This window comes from Dermochelys coriacea, chromosome 21 (genome assembly GCF_009764565.3).
Source record: "Dermochelys coriacea isolate rDerCor1 chromosome 21, rDerCor1.pri.v4, whole genome shotgun sequence".
In the NCBI taxonomy this organism is placed as follows: Eukaryota; Metazoa; Chordata; order Testudines; family Dermochelyidae; genus Dermochelys; species Dermochelys coriacea.
In genome coordinates this window covers 3,142,096-3,169,264 of record NC_050088.1, presented here as the reverse complement: position 1 = coordinate 3,169,264, position 27,169 = coordinate 3,142,096, and the positions used below count along the sequence as shown (strand labels likewise).

The window sequence follows — 27,169 nt, the reverse complement described above, 5'->3', positions numbered from 1 at the left end:
ATACCCTGCTTCCTTCATATGGCCCCACTCAAGCCTAGTGGTCCGTCTTGCCTTTACTGCTAACACCAGCCTGATCCTCAGGGTTGCCTCTGGTGCCAGCCAGCAAATGAGGCTTACATTAGTGATGGCATGGATCTCCTCTCTGACAGGCACAGCCAATCCCAGCTCCAGCATTGGGGTCCAATCTCCCACGGGTGCAGATGTGCATGAAGGAGCTGCAGAAGCAGGGAGAAAGGGATATCAGCACTGAGACCTGATACACAGGCCTGATAGCAGAATTATAGGCCCTAATTTGCTCCCATTGACCTCAATGGGAACAGGCCCACATGCTGCAGTACCGGCATAGATGAGAAGTTATATCAATGGAAAGGAGATATGCAGTGGGCTTAAGAGCTACTATTTCCACACATGAGCTTGCGATGAAACAAGCATGTTTTTCCCTACTCAACGAATGCTAAAGGGTCCTTAGTTACTGTATAAAGCATTTGATTGCAGCATGATGCTGGATAAAGTTGCACACACAATTTTTTTTCTCCCTGTATCACATGAAAGGAGCGCTGTCATGTTGCATTTAGTGCAGCTGTCAGGAAATGCAGGCAAGGCCAAAGGTCCCTTTCCCAAGAGAAGTTCCAGTTGGCTTCCTTGTCAGAGTTGCTGTCAAATGGGAGGGAAGCAGCACCACTGACAGCTGTTGTTCTGGGGGCTTAAGCACTTGCGAGGGACTGTGTGTCATGGCAAAGTCAGGCCATATTACCGTACTTATAAACCCTAGTCATGAAGCATCTGCAGTGCCTAACCTGTGTTCCTTGGCCATGTGTGAACATGCATGCTGAGCCAGGGGGTTTATACCAAATAGAGGGGAGGGAATCAGAGAGAGAGCACAGAAAACACCTCAATTCTTATTTACCATATGGTTATTCTAAACTCCAAACTTCACCCTTTTCTGGTTTAACATCCATCCCACCCAGGGGGACTTATGCTGCTTGAATGATGCGCTTGGCCAACAGCAGCCTCCACTTTCTCCATAGGTTTGAATTTGGCCCGGTCTCTCATCCACTGCTCGAGGGACAGAGAGCTGCCTTTGCCTAGGCTGGGGTGGGATTTCTCTGCAGAGCTCCCATTGGTGCCAGCAGGCAGTGCACATTTTAAATCCTCATGCAGTGAGATCAGCATAGTCCCCTGAAGGGACCTTGAGACATAAAACAAAATAAAGAGCGGGCAGGGTCGAAGAGTGCCTCTCCTATCCACAGCTGTGGAATCCTCCACCTGACATGTGAGTCACTGAAGATGGTGCGTTGTTCAAATGCTGGGTACAGCGTCCGCTGCACATCGCATTCATCACAGCTGAGGGTTATTTTAAATAATAATTTAAAAATATCTTCGCAGGGCAAGGCTGCAAGGACACTGCAAAGGACCCTTCTCTAATGCATTACCCTCAGCACTGTAGGGCTACAATCCTCTTTTCCCTGGTTTACAACTGGTCTCCCCTTAGCAACATGTAACCAGCAAAACGAAATACATAAAAAAGGCAGGAGTGGGCAGCTGCTGGGCCAGTGGCGCCGTGTTTAATGCTCCGCACGGCCTCATGAGACCAGGCTCTGGTCTGTTCATGTCATCTCATTCTCCAGGCCCACTGGGACAGGGAGTGTTATTGTGTCAGCAGCACATGCAGACGAAGACGAGCCTCCCGCTTTGTAGTGAGCCCTGTGGCTGCTGTCCGTGAAGCAGAGAGGCATGCTGGGAAGCAGGGGCCTGATTCACGCTGGCTCTGGGGTAAGGCCATTTAAGACAATTAGGTTAGCTCTGCACAAAACCCGTGCGAGGAAAAGAGTCGAGCCCTTGGCTGTCTGTGGTGTAGGCGGGAGAAGATCCTTTGTGTTGAAGGGCGAAGGATGAGGTGAAAAGCATATTAGCCAGCAAAGGGACTGTAGCTGCCTATGCAGGAGACAGCTCGTGGGCAGGATGGGTGTCTGGTGTGACACTGTTTACGATGATTTTATTTTCAAAGCCCTCTTTTTCTCCCCGACCTCTAGGGAAGCATCAGGGCAGCACATGTGGATTGACATTCAATAGAAACATAATTTAAAAAATCAGCCTCTTAACATTCAAAGAAATGAGAGGGAGAAAAAGCAAGCCACCCCCTATCCTGGAAGGATGGGAAATGAATGCTCGCTTGTTACTGAGGCTCCTGAAAAGGTGCCCAGCGTAAATTCCAGATGCTGACCAATTCTTCATTCCTTGTATGGGCAAAAGCAATGCTTGTCTTGTGCCTATATTTAATTCCCTTGGAAAAAAAAAAGAAAAAAAAAGTGTACTCCCTCTCCATGTCTCTGCCCTCTCTGCCTTGGAGCATTAGACCAGGAATAGAATTGCTAGTAGAAAACAGTGACATTAATAGTCACATCCTCCATTCCCCAAACCTGGCGAGAGCTGCACACATTTTACCAACATAACCTTGTGCCATTCACAGGAACTGGGTGGCTAAAGCGTTAGTAAAAATGCAGGGGCAGTAGTAGACAGTGGACATCTCCCCCGTCCCTCCCCATTATTAACGAATATACTATGTGCCCTGTTCATGCTGCAGCAAACCCTATTGAAGATACTCATCAAGAAGCAAGGGAAGGAGACCTGATCCCGAGCACCCTTAACACCTCATAAAGCTAGGGGCGGGGATGAGGATGCATGGGGCATGGAGGCCAGACTCAAAAAATAACCAACTCTTTGAATGGCCCCTCCAGGAATGGAGTGAGCAGTAGCAGGGACTGTGGGAGGGCTTGATATTGCCCCTGTCCATGTGAAGCGAGAGCTTCACCCTGCAGGGCTGTAAATCTAGCACCTTCCACTTCATACAGTACAGACTGACGAGCAGCCCACGAGGGTCGCTTGACTTGCAGCAAAGCTTGTTTATTGTACAAACCTCGGGGCAGGACACTGCAGAGTTTGTTTTACTAGGAAATTCATGGCTTCATTCTACGCGGATTTGCTGGGCTCATTTATGTATTTGGCTTTACAGAAATACTACAAAGGGTGCGTAGGTGCCCTGAGTATAACAACACCACATGCGTGCAGGGTAGAGTTGAACATAACCCATGCCCAGTGTGTCCAGCAACAGAACACTCCAAGGCTCTTCCCTTGTGAGCAATTTCTCACCTGAACAATTCTCCCTCTCCACCAGATTTTCAAATGCCTAGCTTTACAACGTGCCTCAAGGATCATCAGATCTGGGCTCTTTCAGACCAAAGTGGGAACAAATTCCAAGGCTGTCGGGCCCTCGCAGCAAATGACCAGCCAACAACCCCTTCTTGTTTGGATGATTTACAATTTCTTTAGTGGAAAATGTTTTTCTTTTGTCTGCTCTTCAACCCCGTTTCCCCCAATTGAGCAATCCACACCACGGAACCCACACACCAACTCAGCTGGTATAAATCGGAGTAACTCCATTGGTTTAAATAGAGCTATATCTATTTACACCCACTGAGAATGTAGCCCTTTTCTTGTTTGTAATTGTGGATGACACTCCTCTGGCTTTTGTTTTCCATATAGAACTGGAGTGCAAGCAGGACAGAGAGTGGCCGTTACACATAACACGTCTTGTACAAACTATTCCACTGGCCTTTGGAAGACTGTGACATCGTTTTATTAGTAATTCTGGGAGCGTGGAACACTGAAGAACTCTGTTTTGTTTTCTCAAAACTAAATCTGTACATAACAACAAATAAAACAAACAAACAAAGAACCCCAACAACCCAACACAAAGTCTGTTGCAGCTTCATATCTCAGTGTGGCATCTGGGTTTAAGGCCATGAAGGGTAACGCTAAACTGGTGAAGAATTTCTGGACATCACAAAATTCCATGTATGGACCTGTTACTTATACTACTGGTTAAACTGATGCTGGAAAGGACAGGCAAAAAGCACACAGGAGATAATGCTTTAGAAAAAGAAAAGCTGAAATGCATCAGGATGGTGAGCATACAACATCTGCATTCAGCGACTGTTCAAGTACTGCAGTTTCTTATAAATTCATACCTTACTTTTTTAATTTAAATATCAAGTGCTCTGAGATCAACTTTTGAGTTGCCTGGTTTATAATCCAGTATTAAGTGCACACAAGGGAGAGCAGTTTTAAAAATATATATATACCACACACACACTGCATTTTATGTTCCGTAGCTATCTTAACCAGAGACGATCTGAACTATGACCAGAGAAGCTCACACAGAGGTAAGGGGTGTCTATCACGGTTCTACCTGCCCTGGAAGCTGTCAAGAAATCTGACAGGTTTCAGAGTAGCAGCCGTGTTAGTCTGTATTCGCAAAAAGAAAAGGAGTACTTGTGGTACCTTAGAGACTAACAAATTTATTAGAGCATAAGCTTTCGTGAGCTACAGCTCACTTCATCCGATGAAGTGAGCTGTAGCTCACGAAAGCTTATGCTCTAATAAATTTGTTAGTCTCTAAGGTGCCACAAGTACTTCTTTTCAAGAAATCTGGTAATTCTCCCAAGCACCAGCTCTGGAAAACTTCTGCATACAGTCCTGATTCAGCTGCTGTTCTGTCTTCATCTTTCCCCAGAAGATGCAGGTCTCTTAGAAGCTGGGCTTGGCGGGCTGCTGCCCACAGCACTGCTAGGCTACCGAATACACTGTTTCCTCCAACCTAGTGTGGGGCAGGCCTTTGGGGTATATCATGTACAGGCATGTATGTGCTCCAGCTCATCCCTAGCATGAAGCAGAGCCATTTGGCAGAGGAGATGCTTATAGGCACTTAGACCCATACGGCTGTATTCATATCAAAGCCTGACTGGGTGTGGTCTGTGGTGCCATGGACCTTCTTGGCACAATTCTTGGATTTGTCACTACTAGCTTCTGCCTTTGGGCACCTCTCCATTTTGCTGTGAGCATTCTGTAGGTTCACATGGAGAGGGAAGTAAAATGTCCCCTTCTGTTTGCTCACCTTTTTGGATCTCTTTGAAATTTCAGTCTCTCTGTCTTCTGCCGCAAGCCAACATGGTTTTTCCTTGAGGAGCCTATCTCGGTCCGGCCGTACACTCCTCAAGAACTTTTTGAAGATGTTGGCCGTGAGGGAAAACTTCCTATAGAACTCCTGAGACCTGCTGATGGACAGGGAAGTCTCATTCTTCTCCCCCTTTTTATCCAGCTCTGGCAGATCCAACCAGTTCCCAACCAAATCTGCAAAAATATTATCCCCTAAAACCAGAGGCTGCCGGTTCCTGCTCTGAGACATTAGCGAGGAAGTCCAGTCATTGGCCTCATCAGAAACCTGGCATTCTTTGCATCCCAATTTACTCCCACCCAAAGTCTGAGGGATGCTGTCTGACTCTCTATGAAGCTGGTTCCCAGTTGTGCCCAAGCTGGCTGACTCAAGTTTCCTTGGCGGGCAGTATTCTGCCGTGGTCAGAGCTGAAGAAGGTCTGCTCGTAGGATAACAGTCTTTGCTATAAGCCACCTGTCTGTGGTGGCTACTGTCCAGTAAAGTCATGGGGCCAAACCGGCTGGCAGATTGTGGCACCTGGGTGGAGTGTGCAAACGCCATGGGGCTGCACTCCTCCAAAGATCTCCTTCCCAGCAACCTCTCGTTCTGCCTGCTGGCTCTGGGCACCTCTCTGCCATTTCGACAGCACTGGTGCGGGCCAATGCCTGAAACCTTGTTTCGAGTCTCTGAAATCTCCAACTGCTCCAAAGCTGTCTGGACCTGGAGGAGTTTCAACTCTTGCAGGGCACCCATCATGTAGTTCATCTGTTCATGCAGCCCGTCTCCAACCTCCTTCATGGATAACTGTTTGGGGAGGAAGAGAGGACAGTGAATCAGTGCTTGGAGAAGCCAAGACAAAACAAGTAGGATTTTACCCCTGCAACATATAGGGAAGTAAAAGCGAGGCCATGTTCCCTTTTAATCTTATAAGCTAGAGAGGAGCAAAAAGAAGGTCTCTCCTGAAACATGCCCTAATACTGAATTATTCGGACTTAAATGTGCTATCCTTGTCCCTGATGCTCCAGCCATTTCATGGGATAATAAATACACATTTTTTAGATTCTGAAGAAATTAAATTTTTTTTTAAAGATTCCAAATCCTCACCTATTAACAAGAACTGAAATAAGCATTTGATTGACAACAAAAATAATGTTTATCTGAATTTCAGTTAATTGCTTAGCAGAACCTCTACTCATGTAACCGAGCATGACAATTCGCTGCATCAATTTTTAGAGTTAGTCTGCAGCTGTTGTTTCTTTCTTGCCATGCAAACAACTGAGACTAGAAGTGGGTGCTCTGAATTTATAAATGAACCAGCCTTTGACTGACTAGTTTCTGTAACATGTTAAAATCAAAAGCAAAAAATATTTAAAAAAAAATCACATTGTCACTCTGTAATATGTCTTAATGCTTTGTTATAGTACCCTAATTATAGGTTGAGAAACATAGGTACCAGCATGGAATGAAGTCCTAGAAATCTGAACAGTAATATTGAAAAAACAAATAAGTAATCACAAGTTTATTTGCTGAAAAATCAATTATTTTGGCTTCCAAACTAGATCCATCATTCACACTTGTGTTTTATCTTTCTACTTTAATAGAAAGGTTTAACTCTCCATGTTAACCTTAAAATATGCTAGTTATTTTCCAAAGCCTCTAATTTGCCCTCTCTCCCCTTTCATTCTGTTGCTCTCCTTCTCTCTGATGTGGGATCTGGATCATATTCCCAAAGCGGCATCATAAAACAAATGGGCTATACTTTCCAACAGCTGCTACCACTTTTTCAGAGGGCAGGAGCGGGGGGAGGTGGTTTGCCAGGCTGGAGGCAAAGATATGTCACACAGATGTAGAGAGGTTGGCAGAAGGGATTATAAATGTCTCAGAAAAGCTCAAATCTAAAAGTTCTAAAGTATACAGTTTAAAAAGCTGATCACAATCTTTGCATGACAAGCGTTCTCGTAATACGCTGCTTTCCTTTAACACCTGTATGTGAGTGGCTGTACATTACCAAGCAATTGGGGGTGGGGGTGGGGAGGAATCATTTTTGCTACCTTGACTCAGTTATTTGTGGTTTGCTGTTTGTTTGTAAGCAGAGAACTGCAGGTTCTCATCAGTGGGTAAGAAAGGCTATTAAAACACTGCCACTCTGTAATAACCATGCTGCAAAAGTGGAAATCTCCATACATCATGTTCCAGGCACAAATCTCCATCCAAGTTTCAAAAATCACACTCTCAGAGTTAGTGGAAGTATGACACCTGTTTCTGGAGCTTCATGCTCAAGAGGAGAAGCATATTCACCTGCTAGAAAGAATATCTGGCTGTGAAGTTATGGAAAAACTCTCTGTTCAAACCTCTGATTACATTGACAAGTCGAGTCTCCCTTACAAGCTAAGGTTACTAGTATCTGCAAAATAAAGCTACATCTGCATATATGTACAAGCAACGCCCACACTTTTACAATAAACGAGCTCTTGCGCTACCAATACAAAACCTGGGACCATATGTTCCATAAGCCTCAGACAAAACTATCACCTTACCTCTCCAGATTTGCTGTAATGCTTCTTGTCCTAACCTTTCTTGCCTTATTAATGGAAGTTGTTTTTATCCGCGGCTTTGCAAAGCTGGATTTGGAGCCAGCTTGGACCCTCATTGGATACTTTGCATCAAATCCCCTCGCAGGCAAAGTGGTGTAATCAAGCAGTGATGAGTGACAAGGGTCCTGCAGTAATGACTAGACTGGTCAAAAAGACAGCATATGCTTGACGGCTGTGCTGTTCACTTCATTGATTCAATTAACTCCCCCACGATGGGTGGTATGGTTACAATGCATGCCTCATCCGACAGGGACCATTAATATTTCAGAGCCAGCATTTACCATCACTGTGTTCATTTCACCCATGGGCCCCTTCCCCTGTGAGTGCCTAGGATTCAGAGCTGGTTGAAAAGCAGTAACAAGTTCAGCATTTTTTTGTTTGGTTGGTTTGGGTAAAATGTTTGTCATGGAAATTTCAACAAGTTTTGAGCCGCTCAAACAGGGTAAACACAAAATGCTTCTCAGCCACTGTGGGGCCAGTGTAAATTGTCAGAGCTCCTCAGACTTCAACTGGACTATTTATATCAGCAGAGGGCTATGCCCCTCAGAAACAGCATCAGCCACCTTTGAGGTAGGTTCATACCGATCCCATTTTACAGATGGACAAACAGAGGCACAGTGAGGCTGATGTTACTGCTTATCTATCTTTGGTACTTCTATGGTGTCTCTCCACTAACATTAGAGTTACACCAGGGAAGAACCTACCTCAATACTCGTTTGGCCCAAGGACCTCTTGATGCCAAATGGTGGAGGGCATCAGGTGTGCATACGGGGGTTACAGGGATCCCCTGAGTCTGGCATCTCCATACTAGTTCACCAAAAAGTGTTATGTAAGGTATCCACGGGGCGCCTGTGTCACACTGGTCCTCACAACCACTGCAAACCCTATGTATGGATAATATGTGAAGAGCTAGGTACAGAGTCTTAAGGTCTGTGGGGCTGGTCACCAAAAGGTGAGAAGCAGGTTTCTTACAGGCAGAATATGATTATCTATCGATCGGTGTGTCTACATGTGATTGAGTACTGTATATTTCGCAATGAGCCCCTATTTACAGCCTGAGCAATATGCTCATCAAGCAATTGCAAATTCTTGAGGGCAGGTACTAGACAGGAAAACACAAGGAGAGGGGGTTACCCTGTTTGCAAGTGCAGACAATGGATTTTTGGACTATAACTGTGGGGACAGAGACACACGCTGGATCTTTCCACTGAGGAGTGGCTTAGTCTCTCAATGCCTCAGTTTCCCATCCATACAATGGGGATAATGCCCTACCCTACTGCACAGGGGTGTTGTGAGGATGGCTGCTTGGCTACTACAACAGTGGGGGCCAGTATCTACTTATGATAAGTAAGCGCTGTGGTTCTGTGTTTAAGGACTAGATCCCAAAGACGTTCATCTGGGAATCCCCAGCAAAGCAGGATTTGTACTCTCATCTCCAGACGCAAAGGGCTAGGTATGTCAAGCTGTCCCATCCATCCCCCAGCAACAGGAACTTTTGTTCTGTTTGTACAGTGCCTAGTGCAGTGGGGTACTGGTCCATGAGTCAGGCACTTAAAAACGACGGTAATACAAAAAATAAATAACAGCAATAACTCCATTTGCAAAGGGTACTCGTTTCATTCCAGAAAAGTTTTTCTTATCGTTTGCCACAAACCTAAATCCAAGAGGCTGCCCAACCTTGATGATACATCTAACAGAGCCTCATGGGAACGCATTTCCCATGCTGATGGACCTTGTTCTGGATGACAGCCACACTCTGTAATGCTTCCAGAAATGCACCTGCAGCAGAAAATTTAGTTGCAAAACCCATAAATAAATGATTGCAAGCAGGAACTGCTTTTATTTTTTGAGCGTTACATAAACCAGTGCAACCGTTGTTACATAAAGCGCGTTGTCAACAAAGCGGCCTTTAGATCCAATCTATGCCCATAGCTTGGTACATGCAGCAGCATTTACAGGAGAATTTCCTTACATCTCTTCCCAAACTCTTGGGGTGTTTATACAAAAGCAGGTGGCTGGGGCTGATGGGGATTAGCCACCGACTCTTTTAGGCCTGAATGGACTCACCTCACCAAAACAAGAACCCCACAAATTTAACCAAATTTACCTCCAGGAACCTAAAGCCATCCAGAACTGAATTATGCATCAGTCTGTCCATACAGAGTCAAATTATGTCTGCGTTATTGCCATATGTCAGTCCTACTGAAGTTGCAAGGACTACTTGCCTGCTTAATGCAAGCAGGGTTAGGCTCATGGTCATTACAATATTTTTCCCATGGCAGAGAAAAGGTGAGTACCAGTAAAATCAAAGTGTAAGTCCAGGTGATTCCAGCACTAAGCCTGCACCTGCTGCTCAAACACTAGAGTACACCTTTATTTTACATTACTTTATTTTCACCCATCAAACCCAAGAGTCAGGTTAACTCCTGTGTGCTGAACAAACTGTGTCTGTGAGCATACTCAGTAAGTGTGTTCCCCAAACACTTGCACTTCCAAACTGCTGCATAGTGTTTAGCAGTTTCTGGGTTCCACCCTGTGACAGCTGCATTTCAGTGGCTGGGTGAAAAAATTCCTGTGTATAGTTTACCCCATAAGTGTATAAAGCACATTAGTCTAAAAGCACTATGTAAATGTAAGATGTTAGTATGCACAGATCCTGGGGTCTAATATGTGAACCGGACAAAGTACTGTATAAACAGAAATGCAATCCTTTGATGGATCAGTGGATAGCCAGAAAAGCAATACACTAATGGGCTTATGTACATCTCATATTCCACTACTATTTTACATAACACAAAGCCAAATGCCTCTGCAAAGGATGGGTAAGACATTTGCCGGTTAAGCGAGCAAGAAAAATGGGAAATTCATTTGTCATCTCTCACTTAAAAAAAAAATCTGTTAAACATTTTGGGAACTAACATTTTTCTACTAGTGTCTGAATTCACAAGACTGCTCTGGAATCCAAATCCAACTAAGCCCCTTGAGCCAGAGTTGTTTGTATTTCCAGTTCATCTCCACATCCGGTTGTCCAGGACTACGGCAATATTTGGTGATGACCCGGGAGAAAGAAAAGAAAAAAGAACAGATAACATATTCCAGCTGACTGGAGAGACATGAAAAGAAGCTCTATGGGTGTGTTTGGGATAATGAGGAGGATGACAGATGTCCAGCTCTTAGGTAAAAGAAGTATTGTGAGAGGAAGTTATTGCTGAGGGGAAAGGAAAGAAGGAATTGCAGTGACAGCTCTTAATAATCAGGTTGATAGGCAACAGAGCTAGCAACAAACAAATCTGGTATTTAAAGAGAATGAAATAAGAGAGAAAAATTACTTTAGAACTGCTGAACTGATTAGATAAGTTCTGTGTTTTCCTTTGGAATGCTGACAAAATTATTTTTTAGTGAGCCTGGATTCTTACCTCAGGCACCGTTCATCAGTGGGAGTTTATTTTAAGAGTGATTTGAGAAGGATTTTTTTCATGTTGGGTTTATGCCTTGTTCTGTTGTCTTATGATGGACACAGAAGGCACGCAAGGACTTTTTTATTTCTGCTTGTGTGTTATCATGCAAATATTGGGAATTTCAAATCCCTTGGTCCCTGGTTTAACAGGAGAAACTCTAGGAGTTCTCCGGGATGTTAACTGTGAGATTACAGCTAATTTGAAGGGAGGTGGGGAAGAGGGGATGAATCTTTAACTAAGGCGTCTTTTATCCAAAATGTTAACTATGCATGAAATAACAATAACAAAAAAAAACAGTTTCAAACAGTTTGGCTAAAATTTTCCTCTCTCTTTCAGTTGCTTAACTTTCACTCTATAGGCTCTTGTGATGTCATCGTTTTGCTAGTTCTCCAGTCAACAGTGAATCTTTCAGGGCAGATAAGATCCAAATTTCTAGTGTAAAAAACAAAATCAAACGTTAAAAGTAAATAAACAAATAGATAAAAAAGAACTAACTCTCAGGCCTTCATTATTCATTGTAAAGAAGCTAGAAAGGGCACAAGGCCAATTTTTATTTCCTTTGTAGATCAGCAGGATTTGCCCCCCTATTCTGCTTTTCCTGCACCTGGAGTTCTGGTTTTGGGCCCTGAATGTATGCAACAGGCTGGGTGTGATTCCAAAACCATTAACTGCTTTCCCAAGACCACTTATTTCACCCAAGGCTCTGGGCTCTCAGAGCTAAACAAACCAGACACAGTCTCTGGGATTCATCTCAGGAATAAACTAGTAAATAAAGTCTTTCATTGCTTTTTCCCCTTCGACTGAGCAGCTGTTAGTAGCAGGAAATCAGCAGATGGAGTTCCTTCCTGCTGCCTGGACCCAGTGCAATGCTGAAGAAAGAGGTTCCTTGACACACCATGGATGACTACACAAAATTAATAATAGCGAGGATGGTCAAGTCTCAAAGGGGCCAATTCATCCTTGCTTCTGAGCAGAGTGCAACGTAAGAGTGAGGTGGAGGTGCAAATGAGGACATATGTTTCCCTGTGTTGAAACTGCGAGGGGCTGCTTCAGCCACTGGGGTTGCATAAATTTTGCCCAGGCTATAACATGCCCTATGAGCTATTGCTGAGAATAGATAAGAGTAGAGGAACATCCCGGCTATACCCTGCTCCCTCCCACATGTGCCCCTCTGGAGGATGATGTAGAGCCAGCTGTGCCAAATCTATGTCTGTCAGGGAATCCCCCGCATCAGGGAATTCAGCCAAAGGGTTCTAATCCCACCTCCGCATAGGAGAATCCACCAAGGCTTTACCTTTTAGTCCCAAGAATCAAAGGTATTTAAAGGTTGACATCACACTGCTAAGCTACAAACCACCTTTCTGTGACCTAGAAGGAATGGCTCCAACAGACTGGCTGACTCAGCTTTCCGCCTGTCTCAACTTACCCCTATGCAGATCTTTTCTGTTCAAACAGACAGGTCTCTTTCTCTCTCAGCACTTCACAGCTATTGACCCAGCTCCACAGTGAGAAGCACTGGGCGAATAAAGCCAAATGGAAGTTCCAGCCCAACTTAGCTGTGTTCCTCCTGTCTTTGGAGAGTCTCGACTTTGGGTGACAAAACTTTCCTTATTTACCTCTCAAATAAAAATTCCACTAGGGGCTGCTTTTGGTTTCTTCCTCAAAACATGACCACATAGCAGGCACTGCCACATTAGCTTTAGATATTGAGTGATGTGGAGGAGAAGGATAAATGTCAGAGGAAGGAGAGGAGGATGGAGACAGGATCACTAGCACATGGTATTTCTTTGCTGCAAAACCAGGTGTATTCCTCATTCAGGTTGAAAACCGCAGTGAAGACATAGCAATGCGGGTTTTAATGCAGCTCGAGTTAAAACCTAGAAGGCAGCTTAGGGTTGAAGTTGTGCTGCTCACTTGAGTTAAAACCCAGTTGCCTTGGAGTCACTGCTATTTTAACCCGAGTTAGCCCAACTCCAGTTAAGAGCACACCCTTTTCTTCCAGTGAAGACACACCTTCAGAATTGCTATGTGAACTAGGGCTGGCTGGGGAGTGGAATTCCCCCCAAAATATTTTTCCTCCAAATATTTCCACAAAAATTGCAGCTTTTTGATGACAAGCCAAAGAATTTTCACTTTTTGGAGTTCCCTCCCCCCTCTTCTATTTCCTCCCCTTCCCTCTCCCATTCCCCCACCTCATTGTCACTGAAGAAATTGAAGAAAAAAAAAGGGGGGGTGAACAAAAATAAAGTTTGATGTCTCTTTCTGCTACTCTGAAACCTATAATAGCAAAGTATCTTTTTAACCTGGCTCCTACCTAGGGCCTAGGTCTGAAGGGATGGAGGTTCTGAGAAGGATGTTTTACAGTAGTAAAAGTCACACCAGGCCACCCCTTTCACAGGATAAAAGTTGTGTTTGGAATGGATTAGCTACCTCTCCATTGCATGAATGTTTCTGCATCTTTCCGATTGATCCTCACAACTAGGTGAGTGTAACTTTTCTAGAGCTTGCAGATTTTTTTAAATAGGATTTAAAAATGTCTGAGGATGCTGGCAGCTTTTTCCCATTAACAGTACATCAAAACCTTCAATAATAAATATATGCACAAATTGTACTTAAGTCATTTACAAAGCCTCCACATCTGTATTCTTCTCTGTCCCTATTTCCATGGCCCCATCTTGCTGCAGTTCATTGGCATTGCTACTGAATTTATGGGCAGGAAATTGGAAAGATCCTAGTTTGTTTTCTTTTTCCATAAGCGTGAATAGCATTTTTTCCCATGGTTTTCAATGTCACAGCTGAACTTATGAGCAGGAAATTAGCCCAATAGGGGTTTGCATTTGGTTTTACTATTCAGCTCTACTGACTGAGGGCCAAATGGAACACATGCATATACTGGGGCAGAATGTAACCTGAAATTGCTACTTACAATGACCTAAGTAAGCATCACTATTCATTCCAAATAGCCACATAAACCCCAGCTGCAACATAATGGTAAAATCCCGTCAAGATACCTCACAGCTTCCTAGTTGAAGAATGACTTATTTTTATTGCAGTGGGGCCTAGAGACCCATGTCCCATTGTACCAGGTGTCTGTGCAACCCTATAAGAAGGAAACCATTCCTGCCCAAAAGAACTTACAGTCTAGAATTTAGGAACCCCAGTCATGGACCAAGACCCTTTGCTCTAGGTGCTGTACAAACACAGAACAGATGAGACACCGATGTGTAGTGCTCAGAGCAGGAGACTGGAATCAGGAGTCCTGCTTTCCAGATTGCTGGCTGGCTGTGGGTGTGACCTTGGGAAAGCCAGCTCACCCCTCTGTGCTTGCTCTTATCCTTCTGCTAAATAGAGTACTCCACAAAGGCACTGGAAGGCTTAGGGCCAGCTCTAGATCCTGGGGGCCCATTGGAGTCTGTAGAAGTTTTGCTATCTGCTTCAACGGAACCTGGAGTAGGCCTGTAATGTGCTTTGAGATCCTCTTAGGAGGGGCTCTATAGACTGGTGCAATGCCAATGCGTATCGTAATCCAGAACTATCAAATAATAACAATAATACCTAGCTCTTATGTTGCATTTTTTTGTCATCCCCTCTCAAAAAGGCTAGAGTGGAACTGGAAAAGGTTCAGAGAAAGGCTACAAAGATGATCAAGGGCATGGAATGGCTTCCATGGGAGGAGAGACTAAAGAGACCGGGAGTGTTCTGCTTACAAAAAAGGTGATTAATGGGGGATATAATAGAGGTCTATAAAATCATGACTGGTATGGAAAAAGGAACCGAGAAGTGTAATTTACCCTTTCCCACTGTACAAAAACCAGGGGTCACCTGCTTAAATCAACAGGAAGCAGGTTTAAGACAACAAGAAAAATACTTTTTCACAAAATTAACCTGTAGAACTCATTGCCGGGGGACGTTGTGATGGCCAAAAGTATAACTGGGTTCAAAAAAGAACTAGATACTTTATTTAAGGATAGATCCATCAATGGCTATTAGTCAAGATGGTCAGGGATGTAACATCATGCTTGAGGTGATCCTAAACCTTGAGTGCTAGAAGCTGGAAGGACAAGACGGGTGGATCACTGCAAAACTGCCCTGTTCTGTGTGCACTGCCCCTGAAGCTCTGGTACTGGCCACTATCAGAAGACAGAATACTGAGCTAGATGAATCATTGGTCTGACCCAGTATGGCTGTTCTTAAACCTCAAAGTGCTTTCAAAGGAGGTAGGTACCATTCTCTATGTTTTATAGATGGAGAAACTGAGGCACAGATGGATGAGATAACTTGCTCGTTGTTGCCCTGTAGGCTAGCGGCAGGGCTGGGAATAGAGTCCAGGTCTCCTGAGCTCTAGTTTAGCCCTATAACTGTGGGACCACACTGCCTGCTTTATAATGAATGGAAGTGTCAGCTGAGACTATCCTGACTTTATAACACTTGCGTGTGGAATATTCAAATTCTCTGAATGAAATCCACTTTGACGGCATACTAGACACACCAATGACTATTAGCTTATGATGGAAAATACACAACTGGAGTATGAAAGAAACTTCTCACTGACTGAATCAGGTTAGGTTTATCTTTGAGAGTCACAATCACACCAGAGCTTTGAACATGCATTCTCGGAGATTAACATGAAAACCGATTTAAGCATGTCCAGATCCAAGCTCAGCGTGTGACCGCTGCCCAGCCTGGCACTGTTACAGCATGTGAAAGGCACTGTTGACAGTGTGTGCTTTGATGCACGGGCTAGCAGTGGAAACACTTCGGAACACCTGCAACTCAAACCAAACACCAATTATTTGTAATCAATTTATTTATTTTTACACGCAAAGAGAAAAAAGAACTGGAATCCATGAATCAGTGGGACAGACAAGCTGGCACTGCGATTGGATTTCATTTTTAGTTAACCTCCCCTACATGAAACTGGGAACTCTGCCAATTTCTTTCCTTTTTTTTTTTTTTTAACTTCTCTCAAAACCAGTCAACGGCTGAAATAGTTTATACAAAGACATATTAAGCTTCAGCAGATCAAACTGTCTCAAGCTTTCCCCTAGCTATATGAACCAGACTGAACAAGATTTGGTTCTTTAAATGGGCCTTCTTTACAGGACCTCTCGACAATGTTACATTTATTCCTTCCCTCGCTGTTTGACACGGAAAAGAACTGCTTGCTGTGTATCATGCAAATCAGCATGTTACCATATTCAAACTGGTGCCATAAAATTGGATTCCTAGTTAATCACAGATCGAGTTCTCTTTGTCCTTATTTGGTAGTACAAAGGGACCTTCCCCACCCCCTCCATGGGGTTTGGTTCTGGTGCATTAATATCTGGAGCCATGACCTGCCTGGTAATGAAGAAAGTGGTGAAGAAGTCAGGGTCAAGAGATTCAATTCCTGTCCACCATTAAGCTCAGACAGTCGCAGCTGTCTATTAAACTGCTTGCCTGCTTTTAAGGGGAAGCTTACCTATTTTAATCCCAGGCTATAAGGAAGGGTATTGATTTAAAATATTTATTGTTGGGGGTATAATTTATGATGGTTTTAATTAATACAAGTCTACTTTAGTCAATGTACTTTTCAGCTCAGCTGGGTTGTCATTATTAATTTTGTAAGCAGAAGGTTTGCCGTATTGGCATAAGGAGTGGGCAATAATTTTCACGGGGGGGGGGCACTCAATGCATTTTGTAAGTCGTCATGGGCCGCACATTTCTACTATATTAATGGAGGGGATGCGGGGTCTGGGAGGGAGTTTGGGTACAGGAGGGGGCTCTGGGCTGGTGCAGAGTGTTGAGTGCAGGAGAGGGTGAGGGATGTGGGCTCTGGGATGGAGTTTGATGCAGGAGGGGGCTCTGGGTTGGGGCTGGGGATTGGGGTGCAGGGTCTGGGAGGGAGTCTGGGTGCAGGAGGGAGCTCTGGGCTGGGGCAGGGGGTTGGGGTGCAGGGTTTGGGAGGGAATTTTGGTGCAGGAGGGAGTTCTGACCTGGCTCAGGGGGTTGGGGTGTGGGAGGAGGTGCAAGGTGCAGGCTCTGGCCCAGAGGCACTTACCACAAGCGGTTCCCAGACGGCAGCGCAGCTGGGCTCAGGCAGGCTGCCTGCCTGCTGTGGCCCCACGTTGCTCCCGGAAGTGGCCGGCTGCTGCTGGCATGTCTCTGCACGCCCCTTGGGGGGTGAGGGGCAGCGGGTCTCTGTGCGCTGTCCATGCCCGCAAGTATCTACCCTGCAGTTCCCCTTGGCCAGTTTCTGGCCAATGGGAGCTCTGAGGACGGTGCTGGGGCCGGGGGCAGCACAAGGAGCTGCTTCCCCCTCTGCCAGGGGTGCGCAGAGACATGCCAGCAGCAGCCGGCCGCTTCTGGGAGCAGCGTGGGGCACGGCAGGCAGGCAGCCTCCCCAAGCGCCCCGCTGCACTGCAGGACTCTTAGCAGCCCGGAGATCGCGAGGGGACAGCCAAAGAGCCTGGTGGGCTGGACAGAAATGTTAGACGGTCCGGATTTTGCCCACCCCTGGCATAGACCGTCTTCAGAGTGGAAATAACATGTAAAGTTATTACGAGAGTAATTAACCACTGGAACAATTTACCCAGGATTAGGGTGGATTCTCCATCACTGACAACTTTTAAATCAGGATTGGATGGGTTTTTTGCCCCCAAAATATCTTCTCTAGGAATCATTTTGGGAAAGCGTTTAGGCCTGTGAGATCAGACTAGAGGACTACAATGAGATCCCTTCTGGCCTTGAATCTATGAATCTCTCCACCTAATCAGTACCCTACCTAGAGAACTGATTAGAAGCTCATGCATTCTAACAGGTTTCAGAGTAGCAGCCGTGTTAGTCTGTATTCGCAAAAAGAAAAGGAGTACTTGTGGCACCTTAGAGACTAACAAATGTATTTGAGCATAAGCTTTTGTGAGCTACAGCTCACTTCATCGGATGCATCATGAAAGCTTATGCTCAAATACATTTGTTAGTCTCTAAGGTGCCACAAGTACTCCTTTTCTTCATGCATTCTAGTACTACTTTGCTCAGAAGAAGGCAGAAGTCCTGACTTGCATTCTGATACCCTGAGTGTCAGTTACTAAAATAAGTTTGTATCTTAGTGTAATGAAAAATTGGGGAAAAACAGCCTGATCCTGCAAAATCTTAAACTTGTATTTAATTTATGCCAGGTAAGTGGTCCTATTGAAGTTAATGGTGGTAACATCACACCTTTCAGAGTAGCAGCCGGGTTAGTCTGTATTCGCAAAAAAGAAAAGGAGTACTTATAAATTTGTTAGTCTCTAAGGTGCCACAAGTACTCCTTTTCTTTTTTGCGAACATCACACCTTATGAGAGAAGTTTATACTATGCATCAGCCTTTGCAAGGCTAAGGCCTTAGTTTATTAATAAACTAATATTTTAAAAAATATTATTGGGACATATTTTCTACCATAAATAGCATTATCCTGTATTACATAATGGCAAAACTTAAGATGAAAGAGAGGATTTTCAAGTATCTAATTTTTGGTTTTCACATCAAATGCAAATATTCCTCACACCTCTTGCAAGTAGACTTGGAACCTACCAAGATATCAGGCTCCTACCCCCAAGAAACAGGGATCTGTTCTGAAAGACTGCTTTTGAGTTAAAAACCAAGGCTAACATTTCAAATGTTAGTACCTCTTTCATTCATACTTTAGCTCCTAAATAAAAATGCTGCTCTGATTTTTGAGACGCTGAGCCCCAGGAGTTCCCACTAATGCCAACAGGGTTCATTTGCATAGCTGTTAGCAGCACTAACAATCAGGCTGCTTTTATTTAGAAGCCTAAATATGGATTTAGGAGACTAACTTGAAGCACACAGGTTGAAAAACATTGGTCCATGTTTTAAAAAAAAATCCCTTTCCCATGTTCTTGGTAACACCTTAGAGTTCGCTGTGGCATAAAGAAGTTTAAAGGCCTAATGTGCCAGTCCAGTTCTCCTTTCTGCATTCACTCAGCTGGTGTAGTGCCAGTGAACTGGTCACTTTCATGTTTCCATACTTCGATTTCCTTTCTGGTGCAGGCGCCAGCTAAAGCACAGCTGCAATGCTGCCCAGGACAGACTCCAAAGGGGAATGCTTAAATCCAAGCAAAAAGCTTGCAGTGAGATTTGTATTACAAAGTGCAAGGGGCTATTTCTACTGATATTAGGTTTGACAAAGTATATTCTGCCAACCTTACTCATGCAAATCAGCTGTACTGAAATGAACTGGGCTACTCGCAGAGCACCATGCTACTCTATGTGAGTAAGAGTGGCAAAATCCGCCCAACATTTGGAGGCAAAGCTTGACCTGACTATGTCCCTTTTAGTACTAATCATTTTCAAGGAGCCTTCTCTGGGCCAGATTCTGCCACACTTACACAGAGTAACACCATACTCCACAACTAAACACTAGTTAGAGGTGCTACTTCAACAGGCAGCAATATGGCAGAATCTAGTCCCATAGGCACAAAAGGTCCCAATCCTGCAAAGACTGGAACAAGTGATTAACTTTACACACAGGCACTCTGACTTCAATGGGATTGCTTGTATACATAACATTATGCATGTGTTTTTAAATGTTTGCAGTTTTGGAGCCTTATATCTTGGTGCTTGTTATAAACTCCAGTTCGAAGCTGAAGATTATGTTGCACTAGTAGTCACCTTACTGGTATCAGGAAGTTTGTGTATTTCACAAACTCCCACCTACCATTTTTGCTTTGCTTTCTTTTGTTCTTATTATTATTTATCGGTATGCCATGCACACACCCCCTCTGGCTTCTTATTGAACTTTCAAACCCATTAATTAAAAAACATCCAATTCTTTCTACTAATCTACCAGTAACAAAAACCAGGGTATCAACATCTTCCCGCTGTGGACAAGCCCAAGCAAGTTTCTGCAAGCAACATAGCCTTCTAAATAGAATCTGTGTGGTGGGGGAGGACGTGAAATAGACTGTGCTAAACAAGACCAGGGATCCCATCCTAAAGAACAAATATTTTCCATTTTCAAACACCCACAGATTTAGAAATTGCAACTGCACATACTGGACTCCCATTCAAATAAAGGTTCCCATTCCTCTAAACCTCTTCCTGTTGGTACTTCCTATTTCACTTTCCAGCCTCGCTCGTGTGTACTTTCCCGTGCAAACCACAAAATCACTAGGACTCTAATTTGCCTTGAGTTTTATTTTTCTGAGACAGCTGGTTAACAACAACTGACCAATCAGAGGCTAAACTCTGCCCTTTGATTTATACCAATGCAAACTGGAGTAATTCCACTTGGGTCAATGGAGATTTGCAAAAACATTATATGAGGGGTGCTAATGTGAATCATTACTTTATAAATTCAACTCCATGTAACTGTGGCTAGGATCGAGCAGAACTATAGGCACCCTTATAATTAGATGAAGTGGCTGGGAAACAGAATGCCTGGGATTATATGCCTGTGCTCTGAAGACTATTCTGATCAGGGATATGAAATGCATCCGATGAAGTGAGCTGTAGCTCACGAAAGCTTATGCTCTAATAAATTTGTTAGTCTCTAAGGTGCCACAAGTCCTCCTTTTCTTTTTGCGAATACAGACTAACACGGCTGCTACTCTGAAACGTAGTGACAGAAGTGCTGGGTTTGTGACGGATGTGTTTAAAACCTTACTGATTAGTTCATAGTTGGCAAGGATGGGGAGGGTAAACAGCAGATCTTACCCAGCACGTAATTGTACAGATGCGTGCATGGGACTAACAGGTTGGGGTGTTGAGGTGGTGGGAATTTCTACTTAAAATCCTACAGGCAGAGATGTGCAAGTTGACCTAGTCTGCAGCTATAGTGATTAGAAAGTTCAGCATTGCCCCATAGGTCACCTTCTAAAAATAGTGAATATAAGTGGCTTCAATATTAATTGGCATACATGTCTGCACTGGAATATTTAATCTTTAGGGGAATTTTAGTCCTTAGATTTCAAACCCTCCCTCCCCAGAAAATGAAAAATAGAAAAAGGTATCAGAAAATTGTATTGCTGTCATCTGGATTTACCGTTGATCCAAACTGACTGTCAGAGGCACTAGGGGACATAAATCCAGGGAGTGGGCAAAAACTGCACTGGGTGAGGGGAGGGCAGGTACATGCCCAGTGGCTGGAATTAAAGGAAGGTCCCCTTCAACTCCTCCACAGGAGGGGGTGGCACGCAGGGAGGTAACCAAGACCAACATAAGATACACTCTACTGCAATAAGAAAAGGAGGACTTGTGGCACCTTAGAGACTAACAAATTTAATGGAGCATAAGCTTCCGTGGGCTACAGCTCACTTCATCGGATGCAACGATGCTCAGACTGAGGCACCTGAGCTGCAAGTGGCTCTTGAATGTGTCTCCTGCAGCTCCTGATATAAAAACAATGAGTGATTAGTTACCGGAGCAGGATGCTTCCCCTAGGTTATTACGCAATTGTAGAATACTTGGCCAGTCGTTTTGCTGGGAGATGCACAGTAATGAAACAAGGAATTCACACGCCTGTGTCTCTCTTTTGGGCACTGTTGATTGCACTTTGGCACCTGAACCGCTCGGGTCTATCGCTGCTCTAGTCTGTTTAGCAAATGACCAGCAAAGCCCTGCCAATGCCCACAGGTGGAGAGACTCACCCAGCCCCAGCGTGAGTTGTTGAACAGACAGATGCAGGGGACAGGCAGTTTTTGATTCTCCCCATACAAATCAACCCCTGTCCTCTCCCTTTTCCGGGGGGTCCCTTACCAGCTCCTGCTTCAGACGCCGCAGGTAATGATCCATGTTTTTCTTCTCCATCCTCCCAGGTTCAAGTCCGCGTGTGGACACCTCAGCAAGCCAGAGGCGCAGCAGCCGCAGCTTCCCTTGCACCAGGCAGCTCCGCAAAGGCTGAATCCTCCCCCCGCAGCCCCGGGGGTTTCCCTTCACAAGCCCCTCCGCGCCAGCATCTCCAGCGCAACCCTCGCACGGTTCAAAGTTCCTCCCTCTCCCGGCGGGGGTGGGAAGCAAACGCAGCCCGGGCTCCTTGCTCGAGCACACGCGCTGGGGGAGTTTGCAAAGGGCAAAAGCTCCCGGGGAAGAGAACCCCCCTCGCCCTGCCGCTCAGGGCGCTTCAGCGAGCCCGGGCTCGCGCGGCTGCACGCGGGGAGCCCCGGGCGGCGCCTCCCGCGGCCGGCGCCGGGAGCAGCAGGCAGCCCGTGCGCCGCTCGGCCCCGCGGATTGCAACCGGATACCCTCCGCACGCCGCTGCAGCTGCGGGCACACGGCAGTGACATGGGATCCCCCATCTGCTGGAGGGGGAGGTCTTAGCAGAGCCGGGAGGCAGCAGCTAGTGGGGCAGGGGATGGGCTCCGTTATGGGGGCGCTTTGCACCAGGACCGCTCCTCCCGCGCAGCCAAGCGCTGGGTTTTTGCACGTCGTGCCCGCGAAGCCCCCCGCAAAGGCACCTGACAGCAAAACCGCGATTGGCCTGGAAGAGGGAGTTTCCAAATGCCAACCGTGCGGCGGTGGATGCCTTGGAGAGAGGACCCCTTTGGCAATATTGCCCGCCCCAGCCCTTCTCATCTCCCCAGGCAGGGGCCCCATCCCAAACCCTGAGAGAGAAATGGGGTGGTTTTTATTTGACTCCTGGTATGGGCTTATCGGAGTCACGTTTCAAGTTTTTCTCTACAAGTAGAAGGGCTAGAAATGTATTTTTTTTAAAAAAACGAAGAAGAAGAAGAGAGGAAGCCGAGAGTCTCTGGCAATCACCTGGCTTCAAGCTGTGACTTTAAGAAACACAGCAAACACTGAGATACTTGTGGTAAAATCGGAAAGTTAGCAACACTGATAAGTGGGCTAATTTTTACCCCAACTTATCCTGTCCTCGCAAAGAGCTCTGATGTTTGAGGGTTTGCTTGTTTGCTTTTAACTATGGCCCTGGTCCTGCAAATTGCTCTGCAAGAGTGAAGCCCTGACGGCACAGAACAAGGGACCCAATCCACACCCGAATCACAACATAGTGTGAAACTCTCCAATTTTGGATGGTTCACATTTGCTTTGACTCTTGCAGCGCAGTTTAAATTTTTCCACACTGGACCTTGGCGTGAGTGGGTGCAAGATCCTTATTATCGGATCACAAGTAAACGCAGGGGGAAACTGCACCCTACTGCTCTGCTCTGCTCCCCTGTGTTGTGAGCGTCACCTGTTGAAGAAGTAACAGTATCAAAGCGTTAATAACTTACAACTGGGGTTCTCCTTGTCCTGAGTGGGAGATGTGCCAACCTATGTATGAGTCTTGCCTCAAATGTAAGTCAACAAGAACTGGCCTAGCTACAAACTTTCCCTTGAAATCTATTTCTCTTGACTAGCTGTAGCTGGACTCTTCAGGTGGACCTGTTCAGAGCAGGGTATGTGTTTCCCTTGACAGCCAAGCTCTCAGGTTGGAAGAGACGCTCAGTGATAGAAGACGGAAAAGGTGGTAACATATTGAGACTGAGCTGAAAAGCCTGCCTCCATTAATGGTACCTGGGATGGCCTAACTTTCCTGTGCTGTTTCTGTGCCTCATACAAGGACCTCCTTGCAGGGAGAACTGCAGGACTCTCAGATTCAGGTTTTCCATGGATGATTTTGGATCTATTTTTTTCCCCTCCTCTCTGTTGCCAGTTTTACAAATATAGTGTGTTACTTCTCCTTTACCAATGATGTTAAGTGTGCAGATAGCGTCCCTCCTTCCTGCTCTTTGGGAACTGTACAATAACTCACATTATTATTATTTATTATTTATTTTATTATTCTATTGCATGCATTCACTGTTGTGGTATCCACATCCCCTGTAACTATACATCCCCCATTAGTAAGGAACAGGGAACTTATTTGCCAGCTCCAAACCAGGCTGTTGTTTCTCAACAAACTGTTTATCTCAAGTGATTCTAAGGTTTATAGTAAGTTTAACTATATGAGAAACATTCACATGAAGTTTACCTGTATGAGAAAAGTGCACTGGTATAACTTGAATAGGCTTCTAAACCAATATGGTTAAACCAATGCAAGCATCTGGGTGAAAGCTCCTGTTTGGTACAGGCTTGGCTTAGCATAAGCCTCTTGACTTAAGATAAATGAAAATAAAGAAGTTTCAAATTGAAATAAGTGTCTACACAAACTTTTGCACTAATTCAAGTATGCACAAATTCACACAAATTATACCTGTGCAACTTTCTCACTGAGACAAGCCTTTAGTCTTTCTGCATCTTGCAGACCAAAAGTACATCCTGTAAAAGGTTGGCAACTTTGCTGAGACACAATTTCAAAGGCGGCCCTTGATTTTGGTAGCTTTGTTCTTGGATGTCTACCTTGACGCCTTTGTCCTGATTGTCAGAGGTACTGAGCTCCCATTGTGTCAAGTATCAGGGGGTAACCGTGTTAGTCTGTATCCACAAAAACAACGAGGAGTCCGGTGGCACCTTAAAGACTAACGGATTTATTTGGGCATAAGCTTTTGTGGGTAAAAACCCACTTCTTCAGATACGAAAGCTTATGCCCAAATAAATCTGTTAGTCTTTAAGATGCCACCAGACTCCTTGTTGTTTTTGAGCTCCCATTGACTCCAGCTGAGGCTGACCAGGGTTGTAATTTGAACAAAACTTTTTGGAAAATGTATGCAGTTTCAGGGGTCCTATTAAATAAGGCGTGAAATGGACTGAGATAGGCATCAAGGGGGATTGAATTCTCTCTTTAGGCTGCCACCGCCAGGCCCAACAACCAGAGCCTATTGCTCTAAGACATGACTTAGGAATCCCGAAAGATTGTGTGGGGCCTGAGCAGATTCTCCTTAGGACCAGGTCTCAGAGAAGCTAGTGCCTCCTCTGAAATACTAAACTCTCTGAGAAATTTAGGGAATGCTGTTCTAAGTATTTTAAAAATTCAAATACCTGAAAGGTAAACATGGCTGTTCCAAGCACTAAAATCTGGGTTAAACCATTTTAAATTGCCCAGTGTAAATAGTACGTAGGGGCAGGAGTTCATATTTGCATGGCGTTTAGGCAAGAGCTGTGTTCTGAAGAGCTCATAAGAAATTTGGCGAGCACATCAACTGTGTCTGACAGATGTGCGCAGTGAAAAATGTTTAACCTTTGTTTTGATTCTGTTTGTTGCAACTAGTTTGGGTCAAAAATTTTGATCTCACGTTTAGAGCCAGAATTTTCTCTGATTCTACCCAACCCTTAGGGACTGCTTGTTCCCAGTGAGACTGCTCAGGGAGTTAAATTTCCACAGGAGTGTGGGTGAGGGGGGGATCAGAATCCAGCCCTTAATATCCATGTGCAGGGAACTCTCACTAGAGGATGGAGGTTCTGGACCTCTTTCTTCAGAGATTTCCTCTACCGTGCATACATCTGTTACACTCTGAAACAAAGCCACATCACCACTTTTGACCATGTTCTCCACTGCCTTGCACCTTGCATCCAGTCTGGCATGGCTGCACTCTGCACTTACTTTGCACTAGCACAATGTACAGGACAATGGAAAATAAGGCCCTTAGTCTCAAGGAAAAGACGGCGGGGGCGAGGGGGGGAGAGAAACCTTAAGATCAAGATCTTTAGGGGAGAAAATAGAACATGCCTTTGTGTGGTGCATTCATTTTTCATCAAAAAATCCTCAGTTCTTCCCCTCTGAAAAACATCCCTCCCTCTGCAGCTGAAGGTTTCTTTATCTGCATTTGTTGTCTTCCAGTTAATTGATCTGGTTTCTCAGTGCTTTTGCTTGACTGTTCTTTGTTGAACTACCATCAGGGGTTATCTCTGAATCTTTCTCATTTTCTATCCTGTCCAGCACTCCTAAGCAAAATCTTTCAAAACGTTTTATCAATCAGGGTTTCAGTGTGGCCTGAATTGCAATTGTAAGAGATTGTGTTTGTTTGTAGAATGGAACTACCTCCCCAAATTTCCCCCTGTAGCTGCAACTGGATATGAAATTTTTCATACGTGTCCAATTTTTTTAAAAGTTTTTGTGAGCTGTTTAAGAGACAACTGGGTTTTGGTGATGTGAACCCTGTACATGTAGGCTGAAAAGCAGCTAGGGAGACTTCAATATAAAAGCTTCTGTAGAATTGTAAGAGATTGTGTTTGAGGAACAAAGTATCACCAACAACTATGTTATACAGGGCTATAAAAGCGGTCAATTTTATGGCAAGCGAGCCACATCTTAACTGTGTTAACATCAGTCTCATGATGTTGATGTCTCAGTATCTCTTCCTCCCTCATCATTGGTCAAGTAGTTCATTATCTAGCTTTCATATCCTTACAACCTTTTATTAGTCAAATTAAAATGCACTTTATACCATATTTTACTAAAATGTAAGTAAAAGTTTAAATTTTGATTTAAAAGTAGAGAAGGTTTAACAGTCCTTATTTCATTTCCAGCTTCGGCTGATATCGAAGAAGTGGCTTATTGATCCTAAAACTGGCTTACCTGGGTGAACTTTCTTTTTAAATAAACACTGAGCCACTAAAATGGGTTGTACATGCATCTATACGTCCATTCATCTGTGTGTAGTATTAATATTTTATTATTACCTGGTATCCAAAAGTGTGTTTGGCAGCAAGCAGTGAAGGTGAATAGTTCCAGGGCCTTGCCCGGAAAGAGCTTACAATTTAATTTCACATGTGATGTACTGAAGGCGGCGACGAAAGGGTGGGGCTGGGATGTGAGAGGCATAGCACTAATATCATGTGCTTACCTACCAGGCATGGTCCTTAAACACCCTAGGGCACTGTTAATTCTGGTGTTCGGGGCAAATTTTACCGACCTAAAATTCCTCTGGCTGTACGATATTCTTTGCTTTCTGTCCCCTGTTACTGTATAGTGTTCCCATGAGCTTTTAAGCAGTATATCTGAAGTAATCCCTATGTATCATTTATGTTTCAGCTGAAACTTGTAAAGCTCTTTGGGATCGTTCAGGATGAAAAGCCCAGCTATGGACCCAGTGCAGTCAGCAGAAGGGCACTGGCTTGAGCCTTTTAAGACTCTATGTATTATTATTATTATTTATAGCAGCTCCATACACTCGTTCTGTTGGGGGAAAAGGCAAGACTTTGCCGGTTATTTAAAGCAACGGAGCTGTAACTGCTGCTCCAAAGTCTTGTTACTTATTGGTAA

General features: G+C 44.6%; 1 protein-coding gene across 1 annotated transcript; it reads right to left on the bottom strand.

Moving 5' to 3' along the window:
* Window positions 1-4,488: 4,488 nt before the first annotated feature.
* On the bottom strand, window positions 4,489-25,450 carry INKA2 (inka box actin regulator 2). Its single transcript, XM_038380056.2, has 3 exons — window positions 25,351-25,450; window positions 21,784-22,130; window positions 4,489-5,797 (listed from the first exon to the last, which is right to left on the bottom strand). Exons 1-3 carry the CDS (start codon window positions 25,448-25,450, stop codon window positions 4,766-4,768), a joined length of 1,479 nt encoding a protein of 492 aa, XP_038235984.2. The 3' UTR covers window positions 4,489-4,765.
* Between the last annotated feature and the right edge of the window lie 1,719 nt (window positions 25,451-27,169).